General features: G+C 41.4%; 1 protein-coding gene across 1 annotated transcript in view; it reads left to right on the plus strand.

The window, feature by feature from the left end:
* Positions 1–15,765, plus strand: part of EYA4 (EYA transcriptional coactivator and phosphatase 4) — a 219,194-nt gene that overhangs the window by 118,585 nt on the left and 84,844 nt on the right. The window contains exon 3 of the mRNA XM_074948451.1: positions 1,511–1,560. Within this exon, the coding sequence (XP_074804552.1) occupies positions 1,511–1,560 (50 nt within the window). The remainder of the gene's footprint in view (positions 1–1,510; positions 1,561–15,765) is intronic.

Here is a 15,765-nt window from a genome sequence, read left to right on the forward strand (position 1 = left end):
GTTGTTCCTTTTGCAGTTTGAAAAAAAATCACACACTGAGAATTAAGCAAGATGACTAAGCAGATATTCATGTTTGCTGGAGTGAGAATTATGGCAAAAATAAAACAAAACAGATATTGAATCATATGGGGTTTTTTAAATTTGGTTTTATTTTGTTTTTATGATTATTTGTAGCTGGCATCTGTTACGGTAAATGTGCTGTTAAAATTAGCACCAAAAGAAAATTTCCATTATTGCTACTGACTAGTACTCTATACAATTTACATTGTATGTAACATGATTATTCTTCAAGATCCAGAAATCAAATGAGTAAAAATGGCTTTCTAGAATCATTCTTGTATTTGCACATTTCAGAGTAGTGTTGCATGGTATCCATTCAAAGTCTTGAAAGGTGGCATTTTTAAAAGTGCTCAATATTGGCCTAACTCTATTCCCATTAAATTCTATAGGAGTTTTGCCGTTGACTTTGATGGGAAAAGTTCAGCAGTGTTGTGTATTTTTGAAAATCCCACCCTAACTGTCAGTCATTCTTTTTAAGACAGTATAACAAAAGGAGGATTTGACAATAGAAGTACCTTTTGATCAAGGTACTGTAAATGTAAATTATCAGAATTTGAATATTTATTGGTAACAGGGGGAGTGTGCAGTAAGTATAAGTGATACTAAGTAAGCCTGAGTGTCTGTAAATGAGTTTAGCTGGTCTTAATAGGAGGAATTTTGATATCTCAACCAAGTCATTAGATTGTACGTTCAACAAAATGTTTGTCTCACTGAAAGTGCCTGAAATTTAAATTACCAAAAGGTGCAAATTGCACTACTCCAGAAGCCCCCAACACCATAGAGGGCCTGGACAAGAGTAGTTTATATTTTTAGTTGGAGGGTTTTTTTCTCCTTTCGTTGGCTTACAGCAGTATATCACAAAGATGAATCTGAAGGTTGAACTAGAGTGTATATATAATTGTATATTGTGGATATATGTGAAAAAATGTGTACATGATATGTAAACTTCATTGACACATTATGAAAATACATTAAACATATAGTTACCAGATTCAGAAAATGAAAATTAATGTCTGAATTATTTAGCTAACACTGCACTTTGCCCCAGAATCTGGTGTTTATTATTGTGAGCTTTAGCAGGAAACAGAAGCAGTATCAATTGGGAAAACATTTCTTTACTGAACTGAGAACAGTATGGCTTTCTAGTTTCTAAGTGGGGAACCTGGTTCTTTGGTTTCTTTGTTCCTAGTTAGACTACTCCCAAGCTATTTTAGTTGAAAATTTTACATACTAATGGAGTCTAGGGAAGTGCAGTTGGCAGCTGTTCATGGGATAATAATGAAACACACTGTTTAGTACTGCATACTGCTGCTGTAAAATGCGGGAAGTATTTTATAGATATCATGGTGAGCAGAGCTGTATCCACTTTAAGCGATGTAAGTGCGTGAACTGTGAGTGAGGAAGTTGTGTTTTCATATGAGAGTAACTGGCAATCATTTTGCTTTTTCAGGTAAAGAAAACGTGCACAGAATCAGATGTTTCAGAGGCTCAGAATTCCAGGTACAGTAACTATAAAGTAAATACTTAATGAGAAGAACATGGTGATATGAAGCAATATGGAAGCTATATAGTAAAAGGCATGAGAGATTAGTATTGCAAAGAGTTAATGAGTCTGGCTAGATTACTTTTAAATGCATTTCATCCCAGAGGTGGTATTGATTTTTGCAGTTACTGATAAGCATTGAGATTGGGGATGGATGGGGGGTGGAGAGAGTTTTGATAGTGTATTAATAGTGATTTGTCATCTTCAGTTTAGAAGAGAATCCCATTTAAAACAATAAATATTGTAGTAAAGTCTCTAGATCAATTTTTTTTCTCGTCCCTTTCTGCACCTGTGATTGTTGCCATTCATTTAGTATTGCTATTTACTTTCAGTGCCAGCAGATCAGTTTTTATTTGGGTAAAGATCCTTTTACCATTATTTTTTTTAAATGTTTACTTGTGCAAAATGTGCTAATGTTCATATGTTGGGAAAATTGCATACACTTCTCAAAAAGTATGTATGAAAATGAATTTTTTTCCTAATGTTATATGTAAGTAGAAAAGAAAATTAATGTAACTTAAATGGGGTCACTATCCCTGTCTATATTTTGGGCAAGTGATGCAATAATTACTGCAAATGAGCCATCCAGCATGTACATTATTGGTGGTTATTAAATTCTTAAGACACAGGGCATTGTTTTGTCTAAGATTTGTGGAGTGAAACATTTTGTAGGCTGTCGTCATGTCTTATTTCTGTTTACAAGAGCTATATTTCAGTTTCACAGGGAAAAAAAGTTTAATCACGAAAAGAAAAACACAAAATAAACCTAAAGTAACATTAACAGTCTGACTGAAACACAAAAAAGCTAAGAAATTAAAAATTACTGAAACTTTACTATGCTTATGTCTGGGTATTGCAGCTTTAATGTATGCAAGACCTCTGACTGGTTGGGACACAATAATACCTATGGACAATAGAATAGTTGTGAGTAGTGCTGTACAGTATGTCAGAATTTCTTTGATTTGCTTTTTACATTCTTCAGTTGCACATGCACAGCTTCCATTGGGTTCAGTAGGAGTTGTACTCATAACTGAGCACAGACTATGAGGCCTGATCTTGCTTCCATTGAAGTCCATGGGAATTTGAACCTTTGATCTTCTTTTAATAATAATCTAATATAAATTTTGTCCTCCCCTTCCCCTCCTTTCCCCCCCCCCGGCCTGGTATTTTTGATTGAAAATTAAGTTTCAGTTTTAATAACCTCACAGCTCTATACAAGTACTTGTAATGCTGTATTTATAGCTAGAAGCAAGTTTTTATGCCAGAGTTTGATATACGATGCAACTGTTGTCTTAGAATGGAATCACTGACAGACCTTTGACAAGAGTGGCGCTAGAGGGCACTGCAATAGCCCACAAAGTTTTAAAGCCTGGAGCAAGGTAATTCTTCTCAAATAAGTCTTAAGTGAAAACACTGCACATAAAATGAAACATCAGCATAAAAATGAATGCTGGAGACACATTGCCTTACCGAACGGCTGCTGGCTTGGGACTTAAGGCCAATATCATTCATTTATTTAGCTAGCTTTATAGTGTGTTGGTTTTGGATTTGAAACTATTACAATAAATGCAGATGGAAAGTGTTTTTACAGTAGGGAAGTAATTAAATTGGGTGTGGGAACTTTGTCAGGAGAATTCTTGGAGTGACATGTGTGTATCAGCAAATTCTTTGTCTTGCTTGGCGTTGGTTCCTCTTTTAGTAAGAAACTTTCAAGATACAGATGTGACTGGTAAATTTGGGCAGAGGGAATCTACTAGCTTATGCAATGTATCAGGGCAAAGAATGCCTTACAGAAGTATCCTACCATATGTGTGATAAAGCTCAATCATCAACAGCAGTCATTTCTCATTTATACAAAATGGTTGTCAAGCTGACGGATGTTTAACAACAAACATGCGCAGGAAACTACAGTTAGAAGATTTGCAAGCATGATAGATGGAATGATTTTCTCTGAACACACAAATGTGCAAGAAAATGTGCATTAATCTTTAATATCTCAATCACACACAAATTTTGACCCATATATTTTCAAGCAGGACATGAGAATATAGACATGTACATTTTGTGAGAGTTTCCTGGGAGTGATTGGCTAAATCTCCTACGTCCTGTTTTGAAAGTGCTTTCCTTTATCTCTCTCTCTCTCTCTAGATATTTATGTTTCATCCATTGCTGTGGTATCTGGGGATATCCGTATTATTAAATTCTTTCCTTTTGTTTAAAAATTAAATGATCTGTTAGAAGGTTTAATAGCTTCCCAACATAATAAATTCCTATCATTTAATTTTGGATCCACTGTTGTTAAATTGAGAGAGAGGTTATGACTCGACAAGAGTCATACTGCCAATCAGTGGCAGAGTCAGAAATAGCACAGAGTAGCACTGACTCTCAGGCCACTGTTCTAAACGCCAGATAACATGAACACATAATCAGATTCATCCGTCAGTAACTCTGGAGATGTAGTTTAAGGGTGCAGCGTACGTAATATGCATCTGCACAATGTACATTGCACTGCATTTTCTCGTTTTCTCAGTTTAATTTACTATGGGTGTGCTATTGAGAGGTGCTGACGACCTTTTCCCCATGTTGAATTTAATGTAATTTAAGTAAATGCTGAGTTACTGTGCTATGCATGAGATGCTTAACTTCACTGTTCCCAGTGAGAATTTGTAGAAAAAGCTTAAGCCACATTTTGTTGATACTGTATATCAAAGCACAAATCTAATCTCCTTACATATAATATTTATGTAGCTGCGGCACTTTTGTCTTCAGTGTTTTACAAACATGAGTTAATATTCATCATTTTCAAAGTTATGACATGTTGTTGTTTTTTTAACCAAACTGGATGCCTGCTCGATCTAGTTATTCCCTCCCTCATCCAGAACCAAACCTCGCAGGCAGAAACTGGATGAACTATAAGAAATGAGTGAAATATTAGACTATTTCAGATTCTGAAAACTGGTAGATTGGTAAATATCAAAAACGTAGAGCCCCATGCTCCCATCTGCGTTCACACCCCTTCTTATGAAAGGGAGAATTTCATCTCTTTTGCCTAGCCCAGGGAAGCTCCTCAACCAAGGCTTTTTAGTGTTCTAGCCCCAGTCAGCGTGGGCTCCTCTGAATTCTCCTCCCCCACTCCGCAGATGCCTTTCCTCCCCACCTACTCTGCTCAACTAATGGGGTTCTAGAGAGAACTGTAATGGTGGAGGTCCTAGAAGCATGACTTCCGCAGGAGCTGACTTGTGCCACCAGCTGAGCCCTTGTAATCCACGGTCAAGGGAACAAAACTCCTGTTTTTTCCCCTCTGGTGGAGAGGGGTGAGAAATCATAGCCCACTAACAGAAGAATGAGTAGAACATTCAGTGAGCTGAGTGTTAGAGAGTTTGTTCTGCCCTGCATGAATGGAAGAATGGAGGCAGGGAGAAAATATGTAATGTGTCAGGATGGTATTTATGAATAAAAAGAACACTTGAAGATCTTGGGAAATCATTTTGTGGCCTGTAGATGGAGGTTAGCTGACCTTAAATTACTTCTAAAAATACATGGAGGTGGTAAAAAAAAAACAAAAAACCATGGCTTCTATTACTCACAGAAGCATGCATCTTTGTCTTGGCAAGGTGCAAAGAGGCACTTTGCTTCACAAACTAAAATAAATAATTTTTATGCATATCTTTAATATCAATCTGACAGATCAATTATCTAATGATATGCACTTTCTCCCCATTTATCCTTTTCCTATTTTTTTAATTCAAAAAGTAAAAGAACAGGAAAGAGAAATTGCTCATAAGAAAATTCCAGTGAAAACTTCTACCAGACACTATAGTGCAACACAGGCACACTAGCAATTATATTACCTTCTCTCTCAGTTAGACAGAGCTCATCCCTGAGCACGTGGTTACTTCAAGAATACATGTCCAACAAAAACAGCTGCCAATCTCCAGGGAAACAATGTGATGAAGAAACACATTTGTCAGCTAAACCACTCATGATGATCTGAATAGAACTGAGGATTTTTATATCACAAACATAGGTCTCCAATATTTCACCAAAAGGAGAACCTCCATTAGCTATAAGAAAAGGAGTACTTGTGGCACCTTAGAGACTAACCAATTTATTTGAGTATGAGCTTTCGTGAGCTACAGCTCACTTTGAGCTGTAGCTCACGAAAGCTTATGCTCAAATAAATTGGTTAGTCTCTAAGGTGCCACAAGTACTCCTTTTCTTTTTGCAAATACAGACTAACACGGCTGTTACTCTGAAACCGGCCATTAGCTATCACAGCAGTAGTTTCAGTGTGTAGGCTGCACCATCCATTACATGGTGGGTGGGTGGGTGGGTGTGTGTGTGTGTCAGTCTCTCTCACACACACTCACACACCTTATTACAAAAGGTGTGTCTGAAAATCTAAATTACTTCTAATTCTTCACCCATAAAATTTTTTGAGTATCTGCCATGAAAGGAATATACACCTGTTTATTTTGCTGTTTGCCTCAATTTCCTGCCAGTTGTTGTTACTCTCTGTGTGTGGTATGCATAGTTTTCTCCAAAGCCAGTATTAACACTGCTTTTTTAATTAGCTAATTGGTTTGGTTGTGGTGTTGAATAGTAGTAAGAGCTGTACCTTTAGGATCCTTCCTTTAGACCTAAGCACATTGCATCTATACCTTGGAGCCAGTGTTATCAATATAAATTGACCTATATTTATGATTTTATGAGCTGTATTGATACAATATGAGTCCATTACCTATCAGTGTTTGTATCTGCATAAGAAGAGCAGCAGCTCCTTTTGAGACCAGTGAAAGAGAACAATGGATGCTTTTTGGTGCTGAGCACTTTTTGAAAATCTGGTCACTAAATGGGAGCTTTAAGATACCAAGATCTTTGGGAAATCTGGCCCTAAATGTCCAAAGCAAAGAAGCATAGGGTTATCATAGGGGAAAGTACTGTGACTAACCATAGAATTATCATTTGATAGAATTATTATATATTAGACATCACCTTCAAATGGAGGATTTATTCTGACAGACAGGCACAACAGATCTGACTTAAGTTTACTGAAACAGCCTTAACCAAGAATTGTAATGATCTTTAGGTTTCTGTCATGAGAGTCTTTATCTTATTGTAATATTCTGTAGTGTAATACACTGCACCTATTTACCAGACTGAGACCTCACCTTGCAATTTCTGAGTCTCCGTTCAAGCAGATCTCCTCTCCAATCCCTTTCCCTGCAGCTATTGATTTCTACCGCTAAATATCAGAGTGCTGGGATCCAGCTGCTACCTCCAAATTTTCTATTCTGTGATCTAATCTGCATTGCATTCTGGGGCACACCAAATCTCTGAGCATGCCAGTTTGCATGAGCTTGGGGCTTGGAGCAGCCCACTCTCTCTCGCAATCGAACACAAAGCAGGTAGCTCGTGGGTCTGTATTTACAAAATGAAGAAGAGGTTCTGAGATTAACCACCAAGAAAGGGGCAGGGAGTTATTAGAGTGCCAATGGCAGTCTCCAGAAATATAGGTGGTGGTGGTGATCCCAGTAGTTGGAAATAACAGCTGTAAGAGATTACATAAAAAATATTGGTTTGTGGTTAGTATGTGCATACTCATGCTTTAAATTTCAGGTGTGATACCATATATAAACAAGTTAGTTCACTTTCTCTCTTTTCTATTTTAAAAGCTAGCACTAGGTAGAACGTATTTTTCTGTGTGCTATGTTTAGTCTTAGCAAGGCTAGACTGGCTCATCTAGGCCAGGGCTAGTCCACGTGACAGAGGCTGTGGAGACTCAAAGCACTCTTGTGGAGACTCAGCATATACCAGGAAAAGGAGTTTGACTGGTGTACTTAATCCACCTCCCTGAACAACATATGCTATACCAGCAAAAGGACTCCTTTGCTAGTATAAAGACGGTCATCTTTTTTTCACACCTCTACCCTGGCACAGTTTTGTAGTGTAGCCCTGGCCTCAGACACTGTCCTGGGAAGGGGATGGTGCGGAGCTGCACCGTCCATGGAGAACTTAGGGAAGCTCATTGAAGCATCGTCCCTCCCTTTGTTTCCCAATGCACTACTCCATGGCCCCACTTCCTGTTAGGAATAAGGCACTGCAGCTGTGCCTGCCCAATCTCCTGTCAGCCTACTGAGCACAGCTGGACTGCACAAGCCTGACGGAATGCCTGCCTGTGATTGGCTGAGAAAGCTAGAAGGCTTGTTCTTGAGCCCAGCAGCAGTAGTAGTTCCCTGGCTGCTTAAAGCGTTTGTCCACAGCTGCGAAAACTCCTTTGGCTGCTTGTTCTCAGCCATGCTGTGGTCCCGCTCTTGCCTTGTTTAAGCCCTGCTGCTGCCTGGACCCAGTTCTGCCTCCCCTGCCCTCCATTCTTCTAGGTATCCATGAAAAAGCCTGTGACAGATAACTGTTGTGGAGCTGATGCAAGGAGAATGAATGTATATGTAAGCGGGGGAATAGTCCCGCTATTGTGGGGAACTTTCCTGGCTTCTGCACCACCCCAGTGAAGTGGGCTAGCGAAAGGATCTGAGTCCTCGCTCCCACTTCCTTTACCCAGTGGCCTCCCTGCCCTTGAGGACTCCCCTTCCACTCTCCTGCCTGGCAGAGTCCTCATAACCCCAACAAGGCTGGGCCCAGGGTTCCTGGGGGGCTCGACCCCCAACCCTGCTGTGGTCACCTAGGACTTGGGGCTAGGGTGTCCCCACTCCGGGGTACTCTCTCTGCACTGGGCACTTCTCTGACCCACTGACCATTACATACAAGTTAAAGCAAATGCAAGTTATTTAATCAACAATTAATTTTAACGAGAATAAGGAAAAATGGGAAAGGTTAAAGGAAACACATCAACCCGCTCTGTGGCAGGGAACATCACAAACAGTGTCTCTGGAATGTCAGGGCAGTTCACAGTCTGTTCCTTGTAAGTCCCAGGCCGCCTTCTCAGGCCCTGGCTGTGCTGCAGGGATGCTGTGGGTTGGACACTTGCTCTGGTGGTGGCCCCACACTCTCAGGCTCTAAGTGGTAGGACCCTTCTTCCCAGTGTCACCCCCACCCTGTCGGGGTTACGATCCAAGCCTGGCCTGCAGAGCCTCTTGGCTGAGGCGTCTCCCTGTGCTGGGCCCGCTGCCCAAGGTCCCCCTCGGTCTCCCCAGCTGCTCACTGCACCCAGCTCCAGACTGCTCCAGCCCCAGCTCCACCACTCTGTCTCTGCACTGCTGCTGCTGCTCTGCCTCCAGCTCCCTGGGCTGCTTCTTTGGCCCCTCTGCCTCTGGTTGCTGCAGCTCTGCTCCCAGGACAGGTCTGCTCTGCAGGCTGCTTCTGTGACTCTGCTCCCAGCACTGACCTGCTTCCTGGGCTGCTTTTCTGGCCCCTCTGGCTCTGGTTGCTGCAGCTCTCCTCCCAGGGCAAGTCTGCTCTCTCTGGGCTGTGCCCCTGGCTTTGGGGCTGCAGCTCTGCTCCCAGGACAGGGTCTGCTCTCTCTGGGCTGTGCCCCTGGCTTTGGGGCTGCAGCTCTGCTCCCAGGACAGGGTCTGCTCTCTCTGGGCTGCTTTTCTGGCCCCTCTGGCTCTGGTTGCTGCAGCTCTGCTCCCAGGACAGGTCTGCTCTCTCTGGGCTGTGCCTCTGGCTTTGGGGCTGCAGCTCTGCTCCCAGGACAGGGTCTGCTCTCTCTGGGCTGCTTTTCTGGTCCCTCTGGATCTGGCCCAGCTCTGCTCAGGCCCCTGCTTTCTCCTTAGCTCGGCCCCACTCTGTCTGACCGAGGCAAATCCAGCTCACACAGAGGATGGGACCTCCCTGGCCTCCTGACTCCCTGATTACCCTGCTCGCCCTGTCATTCAGGCTGACCTGGAGCATTGGCCTCTCCCCATTGTTCCTGGGGGCTGTCAGTCTCAGGGTCCTGATTCCCCATCAACTCTTTCCCTTTTAGTACTGGGAGCTAGCCAACCAAAACACCCCCACTGAATGTTAGTAAGGGGGCAACAGTCCCCTTACATATATACCCGCATAACCAATGGCAGTGAAAGGGTTGGTTTTATTTTTAGATTTAGTGTCTCCTTTTTTCTCCAAAGCTATTTAATTCCAGGAGGGAATAAATGCACCGTAAAAATATTTAGTTGCCAGGAAAATAGTTTAGCAACAGTCAGTTGGTACATAATGTTTTTCTAAAGAAATGAATAAGCAACAGATACACCAGCACAGATGTTTTGTATGAAAAGTTGGTAATAGAATTAAGTAAGTTGAAATTGAAAGTCTGATATAAGTGGTTGTGAAAAGTATGAACTAATGTTTTCAGTCAGCCATAGGGCCTGATTCTGCAAATACTTCACAATGTAGTGTTTACTTCAATGGGAATACACACAGTTGAAAACACCACTCCCAGCAGTAAGTATTGGCAGAACTGGGCCCAGATTTCTCAGGCAAGATAATGGCTCACACAAAAGTATCACAATTTTCCAATTTTAAATTGCTGTGTTATGGAATAAGGTTACTATTAAATGAGTACACTGCGGAATTTGTACATTTTAATTGTAATGGATTTCTATTTATTATTTACAGAAAGGTCAGTGTAATTATTTAGTCTGAGTCCATCAAAATAATGTAATTTGTCAGATGGTTATGCAAATGTATGTAGTGCAGCAAAGCATAAAATTCATGACAACTGTATTACAAAAAAAACCTTAAAATTTTTGTTACCTTACCATGAAAATATCAATATGTGACTGTATTTAAGATATGTATAGAGAACCAATTTGTGTGCTACGTATCTTACCTGTTGGCTATCCTCTGACATACTAAGAAGTTAACTTCAGAATTTTAGTCTTACTATTATTACAGAAGAGACCTGATCCAAAGCCCACTGCCATCAGTTGGTGCCTTTCCACTGATTTAAATTGGCTTTGGATCAGGCCCCAAAAGAGCTCTATAAATATATATGGGATAATTACATAAATTACTATAATCTATTTAGAGTACAAACAAAGGGGTATGGAGGAATCACGGAGAGAAGTTTGAGTGGCTTGTGTTCACAGAATCTTGAAATGTGTGTGTCCTTATTCACAGTTTTTTGATGCAGCTTTATATGTTTGAGGTTTGTTACAAAAGAAAACATTATTTTTATTAAAATCATGCACAAAATCTCTGTCTCTGTACCTTTGTTAATAATTTGTGGGCATGCTTCCAAGGCCATTAAAGTTAGTGGAAAGACTCCCATTGACCTGAGTGAACTTTGGATCAAGCCTGGTAAAAGTTTGTAAGAAACCAGAAAAATAGGAGACAAAGTTTGAAAAGATTTTTTTCAAACATAGAAAGTTCTCTTTCAAACAATTTATTTACATATTTATGTACAATGGGATGGTAAAAACCGTATCATATCAAAAATAAATGAGCCATTTCTCAAACAGTTACCTGAAGTTCAAGTGTATAAATACTGGATAATACCCTATGAGGTAAAAGCTGTGGGGGTTTTAAACTAATTACTACAATACAAAAACAAACCAATCACCAACAACAATAACTAAAGTTATATTTGGAGATGGAAGAGTCCTCTCTGACAAAAACAACATATGCTATACAAGTTCTTAATTTTTCTTTTAACTGTTGGTGAGATTTTACCATTCTATTTGTGAACTGTGGTAGATAACATCATCTAATGCACACAGTGCATGCTGCAGTTTTAAAATATGAAGTGTTTATTATGCTGCACAAAATATTTTCCCCTTACAATATATAGTCAGCCTTCCTCTCACCCGTGTATGTGAAATCTGTTTGAATCCATGGAATATTGGTTTGAATGATAGCTCTGATTTTTTTATACTGTACTTTTCCAAAGAAAACACAAAATGCAAACATAAAGTTATCATTTGCCACATAGCGCAGATTTCGTGAGTGCTCCAGGGCTGGAGCACCCACGGAAAAAAATTAGTGGGTGCTTAGCACCCACTGGCATCCAGATCTCCCCCCACCCCTGGGCACCTCCCGCCCACTGCAATCAGCTGTTCTGCAGTGTGCAGGAGACACTGGGGGGGAGAGGGAGAAGCAGGGATGGGGCACGCTCGGGGGAGGGGGTGGAACTGGGTGGGAAGAGGCGGGGCAGCAGAGGAGCAGGGATGGGAAGAGGCAGGGTGGAGTGCTGGATTGGGAGAAGGGTTGGGGCGGGCCCTGGGGCGGAGCAGGGGCAGGAAGAGGTGGGGCGCGGTAGGGGCTTGGGGAAAGGGGGCGGGCGGGGGTGAGGCCGGAGGCAGAGCGGAGGTTTGAGCACCCCCAGGGCCCAGACGAAGCCGGTGCCTGTGATTTGCCATTTCTTATTTATTCACACACAAGTAAGCATCTCTCCTTAAAAACAATGAAATTGAAAAGCGATTTAATGGCTTATAAATAGGCCATTCTTTAGCTTGATGGGAGAATGCATCCCCTATCAGTTTTATAAAAGCCACAATTAAGCAGCCTCTTAGCCCAAGCCCAAGAGCCCGAGTCAGCTGGCATGGGCCAACTGTGGATTTTTAATTGCACTGTAAACATACCCTTATTGCAGTAGTTCTCAACCGGGCGTCCGGGGCCCTCTGGTGGGCCACGACCAGGTTTTAGGGGGGCTGCCAAGCAGGGCTAGCATTAGACTCGCGGGGGCCCAAGGCAGAAAGCTGAAGCCCCACCACATGGGGCTGGGGCCATGAGCTCCACCACCTAGTGCTGAAGCCAAAGCCTGAGCAACTTAGCTTCACTGGGCCCCCTGTGGTGTGGGTCTTCAGGCAGTTGCCTTGCTTGCTGCCCCCTAATGCTGGCCCTGGCTTTTATGTGCAGAAAACCACTTTTATTCCTGGGGAAATTCTGCGTCCTTGCGCAGTGCAGAATTTTTCAAAAATTAATGTGTTTTGCGCAGAATTTCCTTTCCCCCACAAAAATGGGCTTCAGTGCTGCTAGCCACCACTAGGGGCTGCTGGAACTGGCAGAGCATAGAACTCGCATATAGAAGACGGTGCCAGTGGGGAGCAGGAGAGAGCTAGAAGATTTCCGGCAGCTGCAGTCGCCAGCATGCTCTGAGGGAAGGAGAGGGGGTACGCAGGAAACTCTGTGCAAGACTGGGTCCGAGCATCAGGCTGTTTCTCCCTCTGGATCCCTGGGTTCGGGGGGGGGGGGGGGGGGAGGAAATGGGTGTCTGGTCTGGGGGGCCCTGTGGCTGGGTTCTGGCGGGGTGGGGGTTCGGGTGTATTGGCTGGGGGAGCATGACTGGGCTCTTGGAGGGAGGGGTTGTGGGTGTCTGGTCCCCCAGCTTGGCTCTGGGGGGAGAGGGACGTGGAGGGGGAGGGGGCAGACAAACAGGAACTGGGCTGTCATAGGGGTTTCTTTAACTCTCTGCTCCTGGGGGAATTTTTTGGTGTGTCTGTACTGTTACAGACATACTTGTTGACAAGTATTTTGAAATAAATTACCAAAATAACCTGTAATTATGTAGTGTTATTTTTGACAAATAAAATTTGCAGAATTTTAAAATATTGGGTGCAGAATTTTTAATTTTTGGCACTGAATTCCCCCAGGAGTAAACTATTGTGGCACAGCTGAGTTGTGGAGTTTTTAATAGCATGTTGGGTGGCCTCAGAAAGAAAAAGGTTGAGAACCCCTGCCTTATTGGACCAACTTCTGTTAATGAGAGAGACAAGCTTTTGAGCTTACACAGAGCTCTTCTTCAGGTCTGGGAAACATACTCAGTTAAATACATGGTGGAACCAATTTTTTAAGCATAAGTAGGTAACACATTTCAAGGGACCATTCAAGGTGAAGTAGCCCATTAACACCCCTCCAGTCATGGGGGGAAGGAAAGGTGTCTGGGAGGGATGGTTGTTAGTGGGTCATAGATTGTTGTAATAAGTCATAAATCCAGTGTCTCTATTCTGTCCATGATTTTTAGTGTCTAGCAAAGTTATGAATTTAAGCTCCCAGGTTTGTCTTTTGTCATGTAGGTTTCCTTTGAGAATGAGTGACAGATCAGATATAGAGTGATGGCTTTGTGAAAAGTAATGTAAATATAAGGCCACATCACAGTATTTTACAATATCAGATTTTTTGAGACTGTCTGCTGAACCAGATTACCCAGCTCTCATTTTGAATTCAACTGGATTTATTCACAATCAAGCATGGTTTTATGTGCTTTGCTAAATGCGGTCTTTATGAGCCTCTCTGATGAGGTTGACATGGGGGCTAAATTTGAAAATGATTTTTGGATGTAGACACCTGTCCACAAGTTTATTAACCGTTATGGCACGCTGAGATAATCTTTTTTATTGAATTTCTATGGAAGCTGGTGGGTTAAAAAGTTGGGGATAGTTAGGTAAGTGGCCTGTTTGATGTTCTTATAGAGACAATGGTAGTACTCCATAGTTAATGTTGTGTCTAGCAGTCTGTTTTAAACTGCTTTCATAGCTCCTTCTCCTGTGTACCTTTTCACAGGAATTACATTTATACTTAAAGTTGCTCCAGTGCAAACTACATCACACAAATATTACTTTTAAAAATACGTAAATATTAAAAATATGGAAATAACCAGAGTAAATGATTTATAATTGACTTTCACAGTTTTTAATAATGATACTGACGTGTAAAAATCACACTGCAAAACCCAGTCTTAATTCTGACCTATGAGACACTTACGAAATGGCTTTTATCACATTTATTTATAAGTATCTAAAATATTATCAGTGATATATAAATTAGTGATATGGGTGCGTATATATATATATGTGTGTGTGTTTAAATATGTTGTGTATATAATGTTGTAGGGTTTATAAATAGTGATGAGCAAATAAGGGTTTTTTAGTTTGGTGGCTGAACTGAAAAATCTGGGGGGAAAAATGTGTCTGGGGTCAGATTGATATAGAAATTCTTTGGTTTTCTTCTCACCAAAATAAAAGCCAAAAAAATTTTGGGAGGGATTAATGAAACATTCCACTCCTAAATGAAAAAATTCTACCTGAAATTAAATGTTTAATTTAGAATGAAACTATTTGTTTTACCCAACGCATTTTTTGTTTGTTTTGGGGGATGGAGATATATAATATTTGTGTGTGTCTTAAATGGTATCAAGTCATACACGTGTTGGACACTTTTGAAACATTTAAACTTTTTTGATTTTAAAAAAGTATTTTGGGGAGAAACTATTCACCAAATTTGAACCCGAATTCAAAACTGCAAATTAACTATTTGTCCAAAAAAAAATTTTCCCAACTCTATTTATAAATGTCGTGTGAGCCAACATTAAGGCAATTATTGGATTGTATAAAGTAAATGTTTACCTGACATTCTACTGTTAGTAAAGCCTGAAATCAGTTGACTTCAATAGGCTTTGGATTAGGCCCTAACTACATATAAAAAACCCTGGCCCCTATCCTGCACACATTGGAGCTTAACTTGAACCATGTGAGTAGTCCCACAGGTTTCAATGGAACTATTCACCTGCTTTAAGTTAAGCACATACTTAAATACTGTGCTGCATCAGGGCCAGAGTGCTCAGTATCTTGCCATATTGTACCCTGTAATAATGTAAATAAATAAATGATATATAATACACACACACACTTCAAAATGTTCCCCAAACAGCCATTACAATGCCAATGTCACTGGTGCCCAATTTGAATTAGGGCATGTCTACATTTCCAGCTGGGACTGTGATTTCCAGCTTGAGGAGACATACTTACGCTATCTGTGATTGAGCTAGTGCACTAAAAATTGTGTGTGTGTGTGCACGTGCATTAGCGTTGCCAACTCTGACTGAAGCTCTTCCGTGAGATTTTTTTCCCCCAACATGATGTAATGTCTTTTTCTTAAAATATCCTATTAAAATCTCCCAGATGGCTTTCAATAGTCACTGAGAGATCGATGCTGATTCCGGGAGACTCCAAGCCAATCCTGGAGGGTTGGCACCCCTAGTGCGTGTGTGTGGCTGTGGCAGCGGAAGCAGTGGAAGGGTTTAGGACGGTAGTTCTCAAACTGTTGTACTGGTGACCCCTTTCACATAGCAAGCCTCTGAGTGCGACCCCCCCCTTATAAATTAAAAACACTTTTTAATATAATTAACACCATTATAAATGCTGGATGCAAAGTGGGGTTTGGGGTGGAGGCTGAAACTCGCGACCCCTCCCCATGTAATAACCTCGCAACCCCATCAGGGGTCCCAA

The sequence above is a fragment of the Natator depressus genome, chromosome 3, assembly GCF_965152275.1.
Source record: "Natator depressus isolate rNatDep1 chromosome 3, rNatDep2.hap1, whole genome shotgun sequence".
NCBI classification, from domain to species: domain Eukaryota; kingdom Metazoa; phylum Chordata; order Testudines; family Cheloniidae; genus Natator; species Natator depressus.